We start from the raw sequence: 19,223 nt of genomic DNA on the forward strand, positions 1-19,223 counted from the left end.
GTAACCAATAAAAAAAAAACTAAATATTTAAGTAAATATACAGAAAAAATAACTTGTTAAGGGTTTTTATTCCAAATACACAAGAACGTACTAAATAAGTGTAAAATAAACTATAAAATGTTTAATTTTTTAAAGTTGTTAGGGATTTCATTTTCAAATTTGCAAATAATAACGTAATTTTATGGGTTAATTATGGTGTAGAAACGTCTTAAATTATATTCATGGTAATGCAGTATACCACATTGAAACAGGCTACTAAACTGTCGCATTGTATAAGAAATTATTTAAAGTTTAATAGTTTTGCTATTTTAAGGCTTGTTCAGTATTTCAATTTCAATATTTAAAACTTCTGTTTAACATTTTCTAAATAATTACCAACAAGATAAAACAGTGTTATCACTTAGTTACCTACAAATCGTCAGAAAGTATATATGTAGCAACGCCCTTAATTGTTATAATATGGCAATACCTACAATTTTGCTTTGTATTTTTTCTAAGTGTTGCCAAAACAGCGGTTTTTCAGCTTAACAGAATTAAATTGTGAAAGAAAGTTCCATATTTTCTTTGTTGTTAAGAAATTAGGTTAAGGCCGGCTAACTTATCAAAATTTATATTTTTCATACAATTTAATTAAATTTTATTATAGATTAAGGCCTTAGTCCCATTTTCACGATGTTTGGTTATTTTTAAACCTAAAGACTGTTTGTTAAAATAAATTTTGTATTAAAACTGTCACAATTGGGTTAACTTTCGAAAAAATTGGAAATAGATCTGAAATTTCTAAACGGATAGTTCGTTTTTTTTATTACGACAGAAGAAGCAAGGTCCATTAATTTATTATTAATGGAACTTGAGAAGAATTATATTTTAGTTTAAGTTTTGAATTTGGACTTTAATGACCAAGGTGGGACGGTGACTCAAATTGTATATGAACCATTAAAAATGATGCCAAAGCTTTGTTCTCTATCTGGTTGTACATCATACATTATATGAGACTGCACAGAACAATTGGACTAATGTATTGACCTGTGTTATCGTCTTCTATGAATGTTTTAATTATTGAACATTTAATAAATTTTTAAAAATAAGACACAATTTTATTCACTTTTATATGTAATATGTGTATCTTTAGCATAAAAATTATTAAAATAGAAGCTGTTGTCATAATATTGATTTATGACGTAAAGGGTATACAGCCGAATATTGCACACTTACTTGTTTTTTTTACAAATAGCGGATCCAAATCTTTCCGTATTTATATACCCACAATCAAATACGATGGGTTCTATACGTACGGTTCTATAAGTCGATTGTTCTAACAATCGACTTTTTGTTAAAAAAAAGTCGAAATCGAGTTTTTGGTCGGAAAAAAGTCGAACAATCGATTATGTTATCTCAAAAGTCGAATAGCCGATAAAAGTCGAAAAAAAAGTCGATTTTTAGATTGTTAAAAAAATATTTAATTGCTACATTATACTAAAACTATTGCAATTTGTTACACATGTAGTGTATGCTAACATAAATAATAAATAAATGTTTATAAAATAAAGCCTTTTTCTGCACAAAATGTTTCCAACATTCTTCTTGATAAATTTCATTTTTATTGTTAAACATTACAAAAGGCGCATCAATAAATGTAGAAACAATGTATTTTTTACAAGAAATGGTAAAAAGTTGAAAAAAGTCGAATATAATCGAAAATAGTCTAAAAAAAGTCGATTTAACTTAAAAAATGGAAAAAGTCAAAAGGTCGAAAAGTCGACTTTTTATTTCAGCTATAGAACCCTAGTATTTGACAAAATAAGTGAACAGTAATAGGAATCCAATGCATATAAATAATAATAAAAAAGAAGAAAAAACTAAAAAAAGTGTCGTTTAATTTTTTCCTTTGATATTGTTATGCAAAACAAAGAACATTTATCGCTAAACTACAAAAACAATACAAAGAAAAGTTGGCATACACTTAAAAATTTCCGCTAAAAACCGCCAACTGAAAATATTTTGCATCTAGAAAACCACTTAGCGGGTTTTTCCGAAAAATTCCCGCCGTTTTGGCAACACTGGTTGTTGTCATTGCGAATTTATACAAGGTGGTGCCGAATATTTTTTTGTTCTCTTGTTTAAATGCTCGAGCTGTCAAATCTACTAGTGTTTGTTGTTGTGAATACTACAAAAAACATTAAAGTAACAAAACAACAGCAGACTTTTACAGTATTAGCCAACAAAAAATTGCATGTGGTTTTTGTAAATGTTTTACTTATTGTGGAATCGCTCTCACCTTATATTAATTTCGCCTGGGTTATTTTTTAATAGGAGATGAAGCACAAAGTACACAGAGGCGTCACGAGACAGAAAATAATATAGTTCTATATTTGTTTCATTTTTAGTAACTGCCCTTTTTATTTTGTTTTAGTCTTAATTTTCTGCCGCAATAATTCAATTTCTTTCCGATTTAGTTTGATGCAATCATTTATTTTTGTAATATTTCACTTTTAATTGCCATTGTACATGTGGAGTTTTATTTTGCAAATGTAAAAAACAACCAAGAATTTTGTTTCATTTAAATTTACACGTAAACAATACACACATTTTTATAATTTTTCATTTTAAAAAATTTTGTGCCACAGACTACGAAAAAATTGTCTTACAAATTTATTTGTTTGTTTTGTTCACATTTCTTTGTCTACCAAATTCGTGTTGTATATAGCGTTTTGCTTTAACACATCACTGATATTGTAGTACAAAATATATTGCTATCTCTTTTTATGAGAACTGCCCTAACATCTGATTTGGCATTTTTTAAACGTCAAATTTTACACTTCTGTATATTCTGTGGATGAAGTCTCAATAAGAAAATTTAATTCGAAGAACAAAATATAATCCGCAAATTAGTTTATTCTACTAAATTAAAATTATATATTATAAAATTAAAAGAAAATGATAACTAAATTAATTTCGAATGTTATTAAATAAAAGCGAATAAAATAAATAACATTTAAAAAGCAATATATTTAAGGTGCATAAACAGACACAAAGTGGCAACAAAATTGCAACCATAAAGAAAAGTGCAATAACAAATTAATAAATATTGTGATAAAAATAAAACTCTTTAATTAAACTAATAAATAAAGTTGGAAAAAGTATGAAATTATGGTTATTAATTATAAAATTATCAAAAACAAAGTAATCAAATGAAATAATTTTATTTTCTTAGAACTCTTTTTGTTTCTTTTTAACTTAAAACAAAGACTTTAAAGGTTTTCCTTAATGCTTACTAAGTAAAAATTATGATTAATATATAATGGTAAAAAATTATGTAGATTTTTATCAGGAATTTGTATATCAAATTTAGTTGATATTATGTACATATTTGTATGTGCATAAATATTTTGGTATATATTTTTAGAATAAAGTGTCTTCATATAATTGTGTGATAAATACTGGTATGTGTGTGTCATTTCTTTTTAATAAAAAGTGGTGGGAAAAATGCACTTATTATTGCGGTTTGGTTGTCTGTTTGCTGAATTTATTTTTACAAAACAAGTGTGTTGTTGTTTCGTTTATTCTGTGTACTGACCTTGTTACAAATAATTTACTTATTCCAAAATCTTATTCGTATTATTATTATTTTTACAATTATTAAAACAATTTCAAAGTTCATTCAACTTTCTAGTTCTTTAGTTTGTCATTTTACACGAACAACAAAAATATACACAACATGCACACACTTACCTACCTGTACTAATGTTCTTGTATTGTTGTTTTTGTAAATTTTGGCTGTCAATTTGTTCTCTCCCTCTCTCTCTTTAAAGTTTGTTATTTATTTGCATGCAAATTGTTTTTGTTTTCTTTTTTGTTTTTATTATTTTTGTTAGTTATTAACACGTTTTTTTTTTTGATATTTTATAGTCTTTGTTGTTGTTGTTTGCTAATCAAACAAGTTGTTTGTAAAAAATTAAATAGGGTTGTAGTTGTGTTATTTTAGTTTAAGGGATTTCATACAAAATAGGCCTAATTTCATCACGAGATGGTAACTTGGTTCCCAGTAGTTTTCATTGACTGGGGAAAGTCATTCAGGTTTTCTTAAATTGCCGCCTTAATTGCGGATCTATAATACATACCTACATATGTATCTTGAAAATTGCTAAAATTGTCCATCAAACAATTAATTTTTCAACATTTTTGTTTAATATTCATCATGTATTTTACTTGCGTTGAAGGTCAACCATCAGAATTGAATAATAATCCCAATCAATAGCTATTTATAGTCTCCAGTTTGTCTAACATTTTCAAATCGTGACTAATTGAGATAATTGTCTATCTGGCATATTGAAAGTACACCATAACACTATATTTTTCTAATCTAATCTCTAAATTAAATGAAGTAAAATGTAATTGAATGTATTAATGATTCATGAATCTTGTAAACCTTTTCAAACAAAAGAAAATGCGATAGGTACCTACTAAAAGACAATTTTCATAGAAACTAGTTGAATCCGGTCAGAGTTGGTTCGTATTTTAAAGATACTTTACCGGTGCGTGAGTACATATTAAATTTTTTCGGGAATTACCCTTATTTTCTAAATATCTGTTGATAGCCATATGTATATAAGATATGTTAACGATGAACGAATTATTAGTTGGTTTAGAATTTAGAAAGAAATTGTTAGGTTTTTATAGAAGAATTGGTATCAAATTTAACTGTTTTTCGCCATCAGCTTTTGAATACGAAATATCTAGGACATTAACTAAAATTAATAACTAAAAGTAAAAAAATCGTAAATATCGTCCATTGACCTTCAATTTCATGAGAGTCACATATCAGCCTTATAATGCAGACTTATTTCCAACCACACTATCTTTCACTCCCAGATATAATAACTTTGTTTTATAAGGATTATTCGCATTTGATCTTCAATATCCTAAAAGTTACAACATAGAGACATAGTTCCAAACCGATTTTTTGTTAACTAATTCAACTCTGTTCTATTAATAAATTTACTAGCAGTACTTATTTTTCATTAACCAGAACAAAACAATGACTGATTAACACAAACAAATTACATAAAATGAAAATCTTTTATACAATTCAAAGTATGTCAATTGACCATAAATAGAGTTTAATGTCAATGCCTAAAAAACCAGTAGCTTAAAATTAAAAAAAAAAAAAAAAAAAATCATTTCAATTCATAAGATAAGTATTGTCAGTATTTATTTACAGTCTGCCATATAGATTTGTAATAAAACTTTAGTCGATTTCATTGCAGCGCATTTATATAAGAAAATAATATAATTTTGAAATAATTTTTAAAATTTTGCATTTGTTTTCTTCTCTACAGCTTTCCTTTGCCACAACAGCATGAGTTTTCATAGTCGTAGTTCTAGTGAGGTGGAGGCCACACCATATAGCGAAATAATATCAGTATTTTATAAGGATTTCTATAATGATTTCGATTTCAGTGATGTCAAAGATGAATTACGACGCAGTGTATTCACCGACACCGAATTTGATTACATAGCTAAAGAGGTAAGTAATTAAACACTCAGTTTTAGGTTGCAGAATATTAATTAATTCATTAATTGTTTGTTTGTTTTGTATGTTTTCTTGTTACAGAAAGGTGTTGCTCAAATTTTTCATTTAATATGGGTTTTATGTAACAAGACGGATAGTCAAATGAATAAATTTTTCGACGTCATATACAACGACTACAAATGGATTGTGGATAAAATTAAAGCCGAAGCTAATGATCATAGTGAGGATACTGCATTGTATTTGGAAACAGTTAAATCATTGCAAAGAGAGTTTCAAAGTCATACCGATTACAATGTTCATCGTACGAAGCTGGTAAAAAATAATACACATTTTTATTTAGACAATTAATCGATTACTTAAATTTTGAACATAATGTAGCGATGACTTCAGTTTTCTACATAAAAAATTAAAAAACTTATCGATAACTTAAATTTTCTTTAGAAAAATTTATCGATAACTTAAATTTTTATACAAAAAACATCGATAACATAAATGTTATATACAAAATTTATCAATAACTTCAATTTTATATTAGTACATATCGATAACAGAAATTTTCTTTAGAGAATTTATTGAAAACTGATAATTTTAGATAGAAAATTTATCGATAACTTCAATTTTATGTAGAAAATTTAACGATAACTTTAATTTTCTATTAGTACATATCGATAACAGAAATTTTCTTTAGAGAATTTATAGAAAACTGATAATTTTATATAGAAAATTTATCGATAACTTCAATATTATGTAGAAAATTTATAGATAACTTCAATTTTATGTAGAAAATTTAACGATAACTTTAATTATCTATCGAAAAAGTATCGATAATTTTTTCGATAACATAAATTTTCTATAGAAAATTTATCGATATCTTAAATTTTACATAGAAAATTTATTGATATCTTAAATTTTACATAGAAAATTTATTGATAACATGAAAATTTCTATAGAAAATTTATCGATAACTTAAATTTTTATACAAAAAACATCGATAACATAAATGTTATATACAAAATTTATCAATAACTTCAATTTTATATTAGTACATATCGATAACAGAAATTTTGTTTAGAGAATTTATCGAAAACTGAACATTTTTATAGAAAATTTATAGATAACTTGAACTTTACATAGAAAATTTATCGATAACTTCAATTTTATGTAGAAAATTTAACGATAACTTTAATTATCTATCGAAAAAGTATCGATAATTTGTTCGATAACATAAATTTTCTATAGAAAATTTATCGATAACTTGAATTTTATGTAGAAAATTTATCGATAACTTGAATTTTTTAGAAAACTTATCGATAACTTATATTTTTTATAGAAATTTAGAATTTTATATAGCAAATTTATCAATAACTGGTATTTTATATAGAAAATTTATCGATAACTAGGAAAATAATCTGAATTTTACATAGAAAAATTATCGATAACTTCAATTTTATGTAGGAAATTTATAAATAACTTGAATTTTCTATAGAAAATTTATCGATAACTTCGATTTTCTACAGAAAATTTATCGATATCTTAAATTTTATATAGAAAATTTATTGTTTAACATGAAAATTTCTATAAAAAATGTATCGATAACTAGAATTTTCTATAGAAAATTTATCGATAACTTGAATTTATAATTGAAAATTTACTGATAACTTTAATTTTCTATAATTATGTAACTATAAATTTGTTATTAAAAATGCATCGATAACTTGAATTTTCTATAGAAAATTTATCGATTACATGAATTTTCCATAGAAAATGTATCGATAACTTCAAGTTTATATAGATTAATTAGATTTTTCAATAGAAACTATATTGACATCTTGAATTTTCTATAGAAAAAGTTCCGATAACTTGATTTTTTTGAAAATTTATCAATAACTTGATGTGTCTATAGAAAATGTATTCATAACCTTAATTTTCTATAGAAAATATATCGATAACTGGAATTTTGTGTAGAAAATTTATCGATAACTTGAATTTTTTAGAAAATTTATCGATAACTTAAAATTTCTATAGAAAACTTATCGATAACTTGTGGCTTCTATAGAAAATTTATCGATAACTTGAATTTTTTAGAATATTTGTCGAAAACTTGTAGTTTCGGTAGAAAATGTATCGATAACTTTAATTTTATATAGGATATTTATCAATAACTTAAAATTTCTATAGACAATTAACCAATAAAAACAATTTTCTATCAAAAATTTTTCGATAACTTAAATTTTCCATACAAAAATTTTCGATAACTTTAATTTTCTTTAGAATATATATCGATATCTTAGATTTACATCTGGAAAATGTATCGATATCTATAATTTTTTTTTATAGAAAATTTATTAATATCTTAATTTTTTCACAAAATATTAAAATAAAATCACATTTTCTTACTTTACAGTTCTTAAAATTACGCTCAGCTTTACGTAAACTCAATCCCAAATCAGGCATTAACAGTGTCGTGCTCTTGGGCGGCTTGGGCAGTGGCAAAAAATGGCTTTCAATAGATGTCTGTTCGGATTTCAGTGTACTAAAAAGCATGAATTTCAAAATATATTGGATTGATTGCTCGAACTGTACATCACAGCAGGAAGATTACAGGGCACTACAAATACTGATGCTTAAATTAAATCCTCTGCACAAGTTCGAGAATGGTAGCATTGGAGAGAACGTACTCCGCTTAAAGGAGCAAATAAAACTTCAAATGAAAGCGAAAGAAAGCCGAAACGAATGTCTGCTGGTCTTGGCCAATGTGCAAAATGTTAAATGTCAGGAGGCCTTTAATTTGGACTGTAAGCGTTTGATTATAACGCGCAACAAAAAAGTCAGTGACTACTTGTCGCCCAAACTCAATATACATCTAACACTCAATGTGGGTTTTAGTAGAGAGGAATTCTTTTTGTTGCTTGATAAATACATTTTACATAAATATGACTGGCGCAAAGACAGTTTAGATTTGGCCAATGATATGTATCATTTGAGCCATGGCGATCCGTATTTGTTGAGTATAATAGCAAGAAATATACGAGAGAAAAAATCAAACTGGAATGAATGGATGAAGAATATCAATAATTTTAGGTGAGTAAATATCATTTGAAATTATTACTATTATTAAATATTGGCTTTACAGTATACCAGACTTGAAATTTATACGTGACGTTGAAAAATCATTGCTGATTTTAAAACCTGATCAATTGCAATTGTATGCTACATTGGCTGTGTTTCCTTATTGTGCGCAAATACCAGTTAAGGTAAGTTGGATTTGATCTAAAATCGATTTTAACATGATATACCCTTCCTGGTTCGGAAGGGTATATCAAGTGAAATGGAAAAAACGAAGGAAAAAACGACGACCTATTTTTCAACAAAATTTTTTTTTTCACCTAAATTTTTTTCATCAAAAATTTGTTTCACTTAATTTTTTTTCATCAATTTTTTTTTCTTTAATTTTTTTTTTCATCAAATTTATGTTATACCCTTCACCGCGAGTGTTAAGGCTCCCTAGTCTAGTCCTTGTTCGGTTACTATTTAAAATCGAGAAAATATTGATGCATATTTTGCTTATTTTTCACCAAAAAATAGTTTTCGATATTTATCTTAATGTATTCCTAGATGAATTTAAGATTCGTCACAGCCGAATATAACACTCTTACTTCTTTTATTTTTAATATTTTTTGTTTTTCAGTTATTATCATTTTTATGGAATAAAACGGAATATGAAGCTGAGGTATTTGTAGAAAAATTTCACATTAATTCGTTTGTACAAAAACAAATACTTGAAGACAATGACACCATAGTCTGTTGTGTTAAATATGTGTACAGTTCTTATATAAAAAATTGTAAAAAAATGCAACAACTCATCAAGCCCCAAGAGCTACACAGCCGAATTATTGAATACTACAAGTAAGTATAGAAATCATACAGGAATCCATTTTATAAAATGTTTTTTTTTTAAATTTATTTCCCTAGAGTTGAAGAAAATTTAAATGTGCGCAAAGATGTCGATTTAGACTTTGATTCTCATGATGGCTACTTCTTTCGTTGGATCGGCTATCACTTGCATGGTGCCAATTATAAACATTTGTTTCCTAGACTTTATAAAGATTTTGGTTTTTTGGGCCAAAAAATGCGTGCTGTCGGCCTTAACAATACCATTGCCGATTTGCGTAATTATGACGTGGAGATTTCGCTGGGAGATAGGAAATATTCATTTAAGAAATTAAAAGCATTTTTGGCCAAAATGGAGGAGAAAATCATACATTTTCCGGATTGTTGTCTATTGCAGTATGCCCTGCTCTCGGGAGACTTTATCAGTGAGAATGCTTTGCAACAAATAGAGCAATTTCCGCGACGCTTGTGGTTATCTGAAAGGTAAAATTCAATGTTAGGGGAATTTAGAAACAAATAATAATAATATTTTATTTAAAATTTTAGTGGTCAATACCAGCAATGGCGTTTCATCTTCAGCCTGCCAGATTCAGCAAAAATAGTGCGCATTTTGGACCAGGATCTATGCATTATGGCCTTGGCCAACAATAATACTTATTTGATAGATCTATCGCTGGATTCTAGATATAGCCGATTGCTGCTAATGGAGGGTGTTAATATTAATAACATGCAAATCTTTGACAATAAAAATCATGTGCTAACACTGGATTATTATGGCAATTTGAAATTGTGGGATATATCTGTGGAAAAAAGACGCATTTTAAATCAAAGACGTAATGTTAAGGCCAACTTTAACGCCACCATTGCATGTAGTGCCAATCAAATCTTCCCAAAACAAAATATCAACGATTACATCAATTCCTGGTCAAATATACAGACATTTTATTTGGAAGTCGGCGATGACCCGAAATATACACTGCTGGTTTCCTTGAAAACGGGTCTGCTAAAGTTTTTGGATTGGAATCAAACAAGCAAAGAGTTTGAACAGAAATCTTATCAAATACCTCATAAAACGGAAATAAATAAAATCCATAGCATTAGCAAAATAAAAACCCACTACATGATCATCTATTACACAGACAATGGCAATATGGATGCTAAATTTTTAAAGTTGCGCAATACGGAAGAGGAAACAAAAAAATTCGATTGGCCGCAAAATGCCAAACTAGTGTATCACAAAGTTTGTAATGATGTTGTAGTGCTGGTATTCAATCATGTGGTCGTACGTTTATCATTAACCTTTTATCCCAATTTCGATGGCCAACTTGAGGTGCTGTACGAGAGTCCGCATTGCATTATCAATTGCGGCAAATTGTTATTGGAGAATAAATACTTAATGCTGGGCACCGCAAAAGGTCTTATTATTTTCGATATAGCCGGCGGCATTGAAACTTTGGAAAGTAGTGTTAGTGAGAATATTAGCTCGGTGGATAATTACGATTTGGATGATGAGGAGTTCAAATCCATGATTGTCTGTGGCTGTAGTAACAAAAATATTGCATATATTTTTGGTTTACGTTTGGCTGCAGACCAGACCTTGGTTTGGGAGCACAGTTCGGCTCATCAGACCGAAAATTTGGAGCATTTGAAACAGCTAAAGAATACCAGATTCTTGGGTCGCACAATGTTCGATGTAAGCGAGGAGGATGATACTTTGTATGCGGTGGATTCGAAGAATAGGGTAGGTAGTTCAGTCATGTCTTGAGCAATGTCCGTAGGTATGTTGAAATCAACTTTCCGAAGCCCTCCAAATTACTTTCATACATGATTGATACATCAAAATATTCGCTATAGTCCAGCATAAATTTTTCTTTAAAATCAAGAAAATCGGCTTTACAAAAGGCTGAAATATCGCGAATAACTCGATTTTTAATCTATTTCTCTTAAAATATACTTTAGTATAGACACTCTTACTTGTTTTCTCTATTCCTAGATCCATCAAATCTGTCGTGCTGAAACTAAAAATTGGTCTATAATACCCTCATCACTGGAAATAAAAGATAATGTCATTGGCATACATTGTTTTAAGAATTCCGTTATTGTGGCTTACGAAAATGGCGATATTTATGATCTACAGCAAAAACGTTTGATTGTCCGGACAAACGAAATCGTAGGCAAAGATTTCTACCTCAAAACAGTCGATGACAATATATTGGTGGCATCATCGGCCAAAGAGAAGACCTATGTGAAACATATGACAACTGCTAAGGAAATGACCATAATAGACGCACTAACGAAATATTCCAATATGGTAATGGGAAATTATTTTCTCATTGTTAATAATTTTGGTGCTTCGTTGGTAGGTTCCAATAGAATAGTAAATATCATTTATACATTATTTATTTGTTTGTTCTCTTACAGTTTTTTGATTGTGAAAAAGAATTTACATTAACATTCGGCATTCATGCTCACAGTTCGTTGGCAGCTTGTGATTTGAAAGATAATGTGCTATTTTTAGGATTTTACAGTTATGCGGTGCATGTAAGTTTTATTATTTTGAAGATTGATTTTAAAATCCGTTTTAAAACTTTGTTCTTGAACATATATTTTTTTTTTAAATTTATTGCTATTTTCTTCTAATTTCTTTTATTTCTTATGTACTTTTTTCCTTGGTTTTATATTTATTATCTTTTTTTTGTAGAAAGTTTCTTAAAAAAAACTCTATTAATTGCTAAGGTAAACAATTATTTGAAAACTTTTGCACTTTTTTTGTGTAATCTATGAGCAATTAAAAACAAATTGCACTTGATTTACAAATTGTAACTACTCCTACTACTACTGATTTGATACTACAACATGATGCTTACTTAGAATAGTAATAACACAATTGCTAGAATTATTTCATCTAGTAATGAAATTTACATACATACATATGTATATGAGGAGTCGCAGTACAAAACGTACTTTTTCGCACATTTCAAATTTTTGGGAAAATGAGTTTCATTTATTTCGCCCCCTTAAAAAACTGCATGAACCTGGAAATGGTAACAAGTTTCTTACTTATCAATAGACACATCTAATTGCCATAAGTCACCACAGTAAATGTTAAGGATGTTTGATATAAAACCATTTTAATATCGGAAAAAGAATCATTTGTTAAAAAATAAAGAAAAAAAAGTACGTTTTGTTAAAAACAAAATTAAAAAGTATGTTTTTTATGAGTTTTTTTTAACGATAATATTTTAAATGAATGTTTTTAAGCCTGATCTAATATATAAAGAAATTACACATTGAAATTAAATACATTTTTTTTTTCGTTTTATACTACACCATTTCCAATTGTATTCAGAAGTTTCTAATTGTATTTCAGAAATTTCCAATTGAATTTCAGAAATTTCTAATTATATTTCAGAAAATTCCAATTCAATTTCAGAAATTTCCATTTATATTTCAGAAATTTCCATTTATATTTCAGAAATTTCCAATTATATTTCAGAAATTTCTAATTATATTTCAGAATTTTCTAATTATATTTCAGAATATTCCAATTATATTTCAGAACTTTCTAATTGTATTTCAGAATTTTCTAATTGTATTTCAGAATTTTCCAATTGTATTTCAGAAATTTCCATTTGTATTTCAGAATTTTTATTTTATACTTAAAAAGTTTCCAATTGTATTTCAGAATTTTCCAATTGTATTTCAGAAATATCCATTTGTATTTCAGAAAATTCTAATAGCAATACCAATGCATATTTCTGAAATACAAATAGAAAATTCTGAAATACAATTGGAAAATTCTGAAATACAATTAGAAACATTTTAAATATAAATTAAAAATTCTGAAATACAAATGGAAATTTCTGAAATACAATTGGAAAATTCTGAAATACAATTAGAAAATTCTGAAATACAATTAGAAAGTTCTGAAATATAATTGGAAATTTCTGAAATATAAATGGAAATTTCTGAAATTGAATTGGAATTTTCTGAAATATAATTAGAAATTTCTGAAATTCAATTGGAAATTTCTGAAATACAATTAGAAACTTCTGAAATACAATTGGAAATGGTGTAGTGTTGTAAGTTTTATTAACTACAAATTTTTTTAGAATCCATTTACTTAGTAAAAAAATTAAAAAAAATGTTGATGACTTGATTGTTACTAGAAGATTTCAACCCAAATATTATAAAAATACCAAAAAAAAACTAATTTTTATAAGATGCGAAAAAGTACCTTTTGTTCTGCGGCTCCTTATACATATGTACATTTAATAATAATGACGTAATATTATGCACTTTTTTAATACATTTTAAATTTACGTTTGCAATAATTTAAGGGCGGTGTATTTATACATTCAAAAAAGCTTTCTTTTCACACATGTACCAGTATAGTTGTCTGATAAAACAGCAATGACAAATTGATTGTTCACACCAAAGTATACGTTCACACATAATTATTTTTTTACGAACTGTCAAAATATTAAACAAACTTGTATTTATTATAGTATTTACTTGACTATATTGTATATTATTGCTTATAGTCAGCATTATAGTATTGTCTATAGTATTTACTACCAAAGTATAACTTTACTACAGTCTTGCCTATATTCTTAACTATAGCATTGTCTATATTCAGCTTTCAGTCTTGCCAACAGTCTAGTAATAGCCTTGACTACAGTTTTGCCCATAATCAGTTCTATAGTATTGCATATATTATTGACTATAGTATTTACTTAGTCATGCCTATATTCAGGTTTACAGTGTTGCCTATAGTCTTGCCTATAGCCTTGCCTAGTCTTTAGTATGAATTTAATATACAGCCCAATTATGAATAAAAATTCCGCGGGAGTTTTTTCCCTTTTCTCATTTTTCCTATTCAATTTCAATGAGAAAAAACTCCCGGGGAACAAACTCCCGCGGAATTTTTTATTCATAATTGGGCTGATAGTCTTGCCTATATGCTTGCTTTTAGTTAGCATTATAGTCATGCCTATTGTCAGGTTTCACTCTTGCCTACAGTCTTTCCTATAATCAGTGCTAGTATTGACTAAAGTCTTGACTATAGTATTTACAGTAGTCTTGCATATAGTCAGGTTTACAGTCTTGCCTATAGTACAGTTAAATACTATAATACAGTGTACAGTCTTGACAATAGTCTTGCCTTTAGTCTAGCTTATAGTCTTTCCTATAGTCTAGCTTATTGTATTGTATATTTATATTCTAGTGTATAGTATTTATTATAGTCTTGACTTATAGTCTTAACTATAGTATATTTTATAGTCTTGATGAGGACGGTTGACCATCCCCAGAACTATCTCTCATAAGGAAGTAGGAGTTGAACCACAAGTCTTTACATATGCGGGATCTTCAGTACCTTCGTCGAGGAATGCCGAACGAACACTGTCAGCTTTGTTCCCTTTAAGGTCCCCTTTACGGAGTACCTTAGGGGAACTAGCCGGAAGTTTGCCAGCACTCTTCACCCTTGGTACCTGTGAAGATGACGTTGATGCGCTACTATCATCCACAGCACAGCACCACCGTTCTTATTAACACCTAAGCGACATGCTGATGGGGTCGCCGACCATACACCCTTACGAGTGCTTGTTGCCCGGTAGACATCAGCATCTGCATGACACTCCCCAAAAGACAACCAACCCAATACTGCAGTTACAGGACCTTTATAGGTTATAAAGGCAGCTGGTATTAACCAGCTCACTTGGGTCCATAAATTGGTCCCGTTAATTCTTTCGAATTTAGCGAATTCCTGCCGATGCTATCTGATAATCCAGATAAGCTAGAGATTTCCAGGTTCTGCTCCTAGCATTCTCTTCCTTCGGTCGTCTGGCCAAGGAGAACTGCCGAACAAGCTTGGCGCCCTCAGTACCATGTGGGCGATCTTCTAACGATTGACGAGCTCTTCGACAGAGAGCAGAACCATATTCTCGAACTTTTAAATAGGTTAGGTATTCAGGCAGCCGTTAAAAACCTTTCGTCTCGTACAGCACACTTGGATCCATTGATCGTTCCCTTTGTGGTACCTGAGGAAAAATAAAAGATAAAGCAAAGAGTAGTAAATGAAGAGGAAATCTATAGGTTGAGTAAGATTGAAGTTGTCAAGAGAAAGAATGTAGGTAGAAATTGGAGAAGTAAGAGGAGATAAGAACTAACGCAGACCATCATGGGACAGTTGCAGGGTCGCTATGAGTTGCAATTAGCATGTTCGGTCTTATTAACCACCTGGACTGTATTTCAATGGTACTGCATTCACCAATAGAGTCTTCTGACAATCCCAGAATTCCGTCCACAACCAAAACCCTAACCTGCCCTTCATGTTCCATTATCCTGGCATGAACCTACGTTAGGGTAAGACCGTCATCTCCCACGGGTTCCCCTTCGTCCTTGAACACCTCAGTTGCAACCCCAGCTACCCCTTTCTCAATACTCCCGTCCTTACCCTGTACTCCTACTACATACTTTCCAATTAAATTTCTATCTGCAATTTTGTTCCCACGAGTGTGCACGTAATAACGGGTCATCTCACACAGTGACGGCATGCTTGGACTAGGCAAATAACATACAACAGCGTTTTGCCCTGACGCTGAGTGGAGCTGTTTGCGTCAGGGCAAGTTTAGTTAGTTTCTTTAAGTACTAACTAACTGCTACCAACCACGTTGTCCTTAATAGTGCATATATAACGTTCCACCCATCGGTAAATCCCCTACGATGACCCGTAAAAAGAATATTCTATGTCTTAATATCAGGGCAAACAGCGAATGGTATCCCATCTTCCCCAATAACTTGACAAGATGAGTAACCGTTAGTCGCGCATTCTTTTAAAGTTACATGACCTCTTGTGGATATGTACTAAAGAGAACCAATACAAGAATCGACAAGATTGTTACCCCGGCAAAGGGAGTAACAAGACTAAACTATAGTATTTGCTATAGTTTAGTCTCTAGTCTAGCTTATAATCCTGTATGTAGTCTAAATTATAGTCTAGTCTTGCCTATAGTCTAGTCTATGAGAAAAACCATTAAGAAATCTCTTAGAAACTCGTATGTTGTAGAGTAAACTGCAAGTTTTTCTACCCTTCACTTTTGTGAGAAGGGTATATATAAGTTTGTCATTATACAATATACTTTTACGACCCTATAAAGTAATATATATACTGGATCCTTATAGATAGCGGAGTCGATTAAGCCATGTCCGTATGTCTGTTGAAATCAACTTGCCGAAGCTCCAAAATAACTTACATACACTATTCATACATCAATATCTCCGGAATTCTTGCGACTCGGTTGCTATTTTAAATCGAGAAAATCGGTCCACAAATGGCTGGGACATAAGGAAAAAACCAGCACAACCTCGATTTTTTACCTATTTTTGATATACATATGTATATCTGGATTACTAAGTCACTAATATAGTCAATATGGATATCTAATGATAGATATTTCAAAGACCTTTGCAACGACGTATATACATAGTAAGTTGGACCTACAATGGCTCAAAATCGGAAAAAATATTATTTAATCCGAATTTTTTATTCACCAAAAGTTTTTTTTTGCTAAATATTAAAAAAAAATTTAAATAAATTTTTTTTTTTTTTTAAATTTAAAATTTTTTTTTTTAAAATTTAAAATTTTTTTTTTTAATTTAAAAAAAAAAATCTAAAATTTTTTTCCAAAAAATTAAAAAAACAACTGTGGAAAAAAAAGTTTGTTTACCTAAAAATATTTAAAAATAAAGCCGTTTACTTGTTTTTGCTAATTCATTCCAACGACATTAAAATACAATTCTTTTAGGCAAATTCATAATTCCCTCATACTTTAAACTACATATTCCAGTGTATTGTAAAGGAAACCATCTAAAGTTAACAATTCAAATAATTATTTTAATTTGCAAATAACTATGTATTAGGTTTAACACACACACACACACTTTTCTAAAACAATTCTTAAATATTTTTAAAATTTGCTCCAATTTACCTATTACTTTCTCTACTCTATATAGATTTATAACATTGTAAAGAATGAAGATGGCTCAATCAATTGTCATAAACGCTCTGAAATACCACCACTTAAGGATGTGCAAATAACTTGCCTAACTGCCTCGAATAATGCAAAACTTTTGGCCATTGGTCTCGACACTGCTGTGGTTAATGGTTTGCGTTCATGTGGCGATATTGAGGTGTTTAAACTGAACGATGACTACAAGCCACAATTGATATACTGTCTGAAATCGCATGTCAGACCCATAAATGATTTAAAGTTTTCGCCATTAAATGAGATACTGGTCAGTGTTGCGGAACAGATATGCTTTTGGAACATCAACTATGTACTCAATAATCCGCTGGAGGTGGGCAGTAAAAAGAGACACAGTTCACGTTTTACCTCGCAAAAAAGTGCCGAGGAAGTGGATTTTAAAGGAGTGACATGTCAACAGCAGAGAAGAGATCGTTTCTTAAATCTGGAACACCAACTGTTTGCCTCATCTGAATCCACCCACAAAGCTGGCCATAGTAATAATAATAGCATTAACAATAGCATGGAACAATCTGTTGGTTCCGATGATCTAAATGATGATAGTGTCTTTAGCAGTAGTTTAGATAAACCAGAAGAAAGCAGCTGGTCTTGTCTAACAGGTCCATGCGATAAGCCAGAATTATTGTCTTGCTTAAAACTGGATGGCAATGAGGCCAAAAAAATTGTTGCCAATAAAAACTTCAATCAATTCTATACCATTGACGACGAGGGAGTCTACTATAATCTTCAGCGTATAAAACCTGCCATACCAGCTGCAGCTGATGACATTGATATGCCCGACAGTTCTTCCTCCTCCATAAATTTAGAATATTTAGATGTTCATCGTTTGTCCGTAGCCTCCTCCACTATGTCTGGCACAGATGTTGTGGACACTGCCAATACATGACTATTAACCCAACCTACTTACTTTAATGTTCATCATCTAACATCTGTTAAACATTTTTTAACATCCTTCATAATTTTAGCTTGTTATTATTATTTAGTCATGTATTTATGCATTTTTGATAATGTGATATTTTCGTAAAAACAAAAACTCACACAAAAACAAAAAAAAAAAAAATTACAAACTTTGATGCAATTTTAATTAAATTTTGTTTAAAAAACATTTTATAACATTTTAGAACTGATTAAGTTTAAACAGTCATTTATATTTCGTGTAATATGTAATGTCCTCCAGTCTCTCTTATTATTATTATTAATAACTCTAATCTATGTTTAAAATGTTTGTATTAAATTTTTACATCTATTATGTATTAACAAAAATTAGATTTTTTTCTCTCTCTATATATTTACTCTAAATAAAATATATTTTTTAAATTTTTGAAATTTGTTTGGGGTGTTTCTTTGGGTAATAAGCTATTGGCTACGGATAGAGCCGGCAGTCGTGGACATGACTTTCATTTGTAATCAATAGTCTTGTTGTTGTAACAGCTAAAACTATAACATTTTATAATCCAGGGTTTCTGCATTAAGGTCAAGGCCAAGATGTTGTGCTACATCAACGGGGTTGACCAATTAATCCATTGTACGATGTGAAGTACATACAGCCCAATTATGAATAAAAATTCCGCGGGAGTTTTTTCCCTTTTCTCATTTTTGCTATTCAATTTCAATGAGGAAAAACTCCCGGGGAACAAACTCCCGCGGAATTTTTTATTCATAATTGGCTGATAGTCTCACCTATTTTCTCGTCTATAGTTTAACCTATAGTCTAGCCAATAGTCCCGCCTATGGTCTCGTCTATAGTCTAG

The 19,223-nt window shown here is 29.6% G+C and overlaps 1 protein-coding gene across 1 annotated transcript; it reads left to right on the forward strand.

Annotated features, from left to right (window-relative positions):
* Window positions 1–3,014: 3,014 nt before the first annotated feature.
* Dark (Death-associated APAF1-related killer) lies at window positions 3,015–18,798 on the forward strand. Its single transcript, XM_065511166.1, has 11 exons — window positions 3,015–3,140; window positions 5,340–5,527; window positions 5,615–5,845; window positions 7,938–8,614; window positions 8,667–8,787; window positions 9,222–9,439; window positions 9,506–9,907; window positions 9,971–11,165; window positions 11,418–11,783; window positions 11,846–11,965; window positions 17,441–18,798. Exons 2-11 carry the CDS (start codon window positions 5,360–5,362, stop codon window positions 18,356–18,358), a joined length of 4,416 nt encoding a protein of 1,471 aa, XP_065367238.1. The 5' UTR covers window positions 3,015–3,140; window positions 5,340–5,359; the 3' UTR covers window positions 18,359–18,798.
* The last annotated feature ends 425 nt before the right edge of the window (window positions 18,799–19,223 follow it).

This window comes from Calliphora vicina, chromosome 5 (genome assembly GCF_958450345.1).
Source record: "Calliphora vicina chromosome 5, idCalVici1.1, whole genome shotgun sequence".
NCBI classification, from domain to species: domain Eukaryota; kingdom Metazoa; phylum Arthropoda; class Insecta; order Diptera; family Calliphoridae; genus Calliphora; species Calliphora vicina.

Bases quoted from the DNA above. Each gene is read 5' to 3' on its own strand.
- Dark (XM_065511166.1), top strand. From the start codon at position 5,360: ATGAGTTTTCATAGTCGTAGTTCTAGTGAGGTGGAGGCCACACCATAT. The intron at 9,908-9,970 runs GTAAAATTCAAT...TTAAAATTTTAG, and splicing joins CGCTTGTGGTTATCTGAAAG to TGGTCAATACCAGCAATGGC. The intron at 11,166-11,417 runs GTAGGTAGTTCA...CTCTATTCCTAG, and splicing joins CGGTGGATTCGAAGAATAGG to ATCCATCAAATCTGTCGTGC.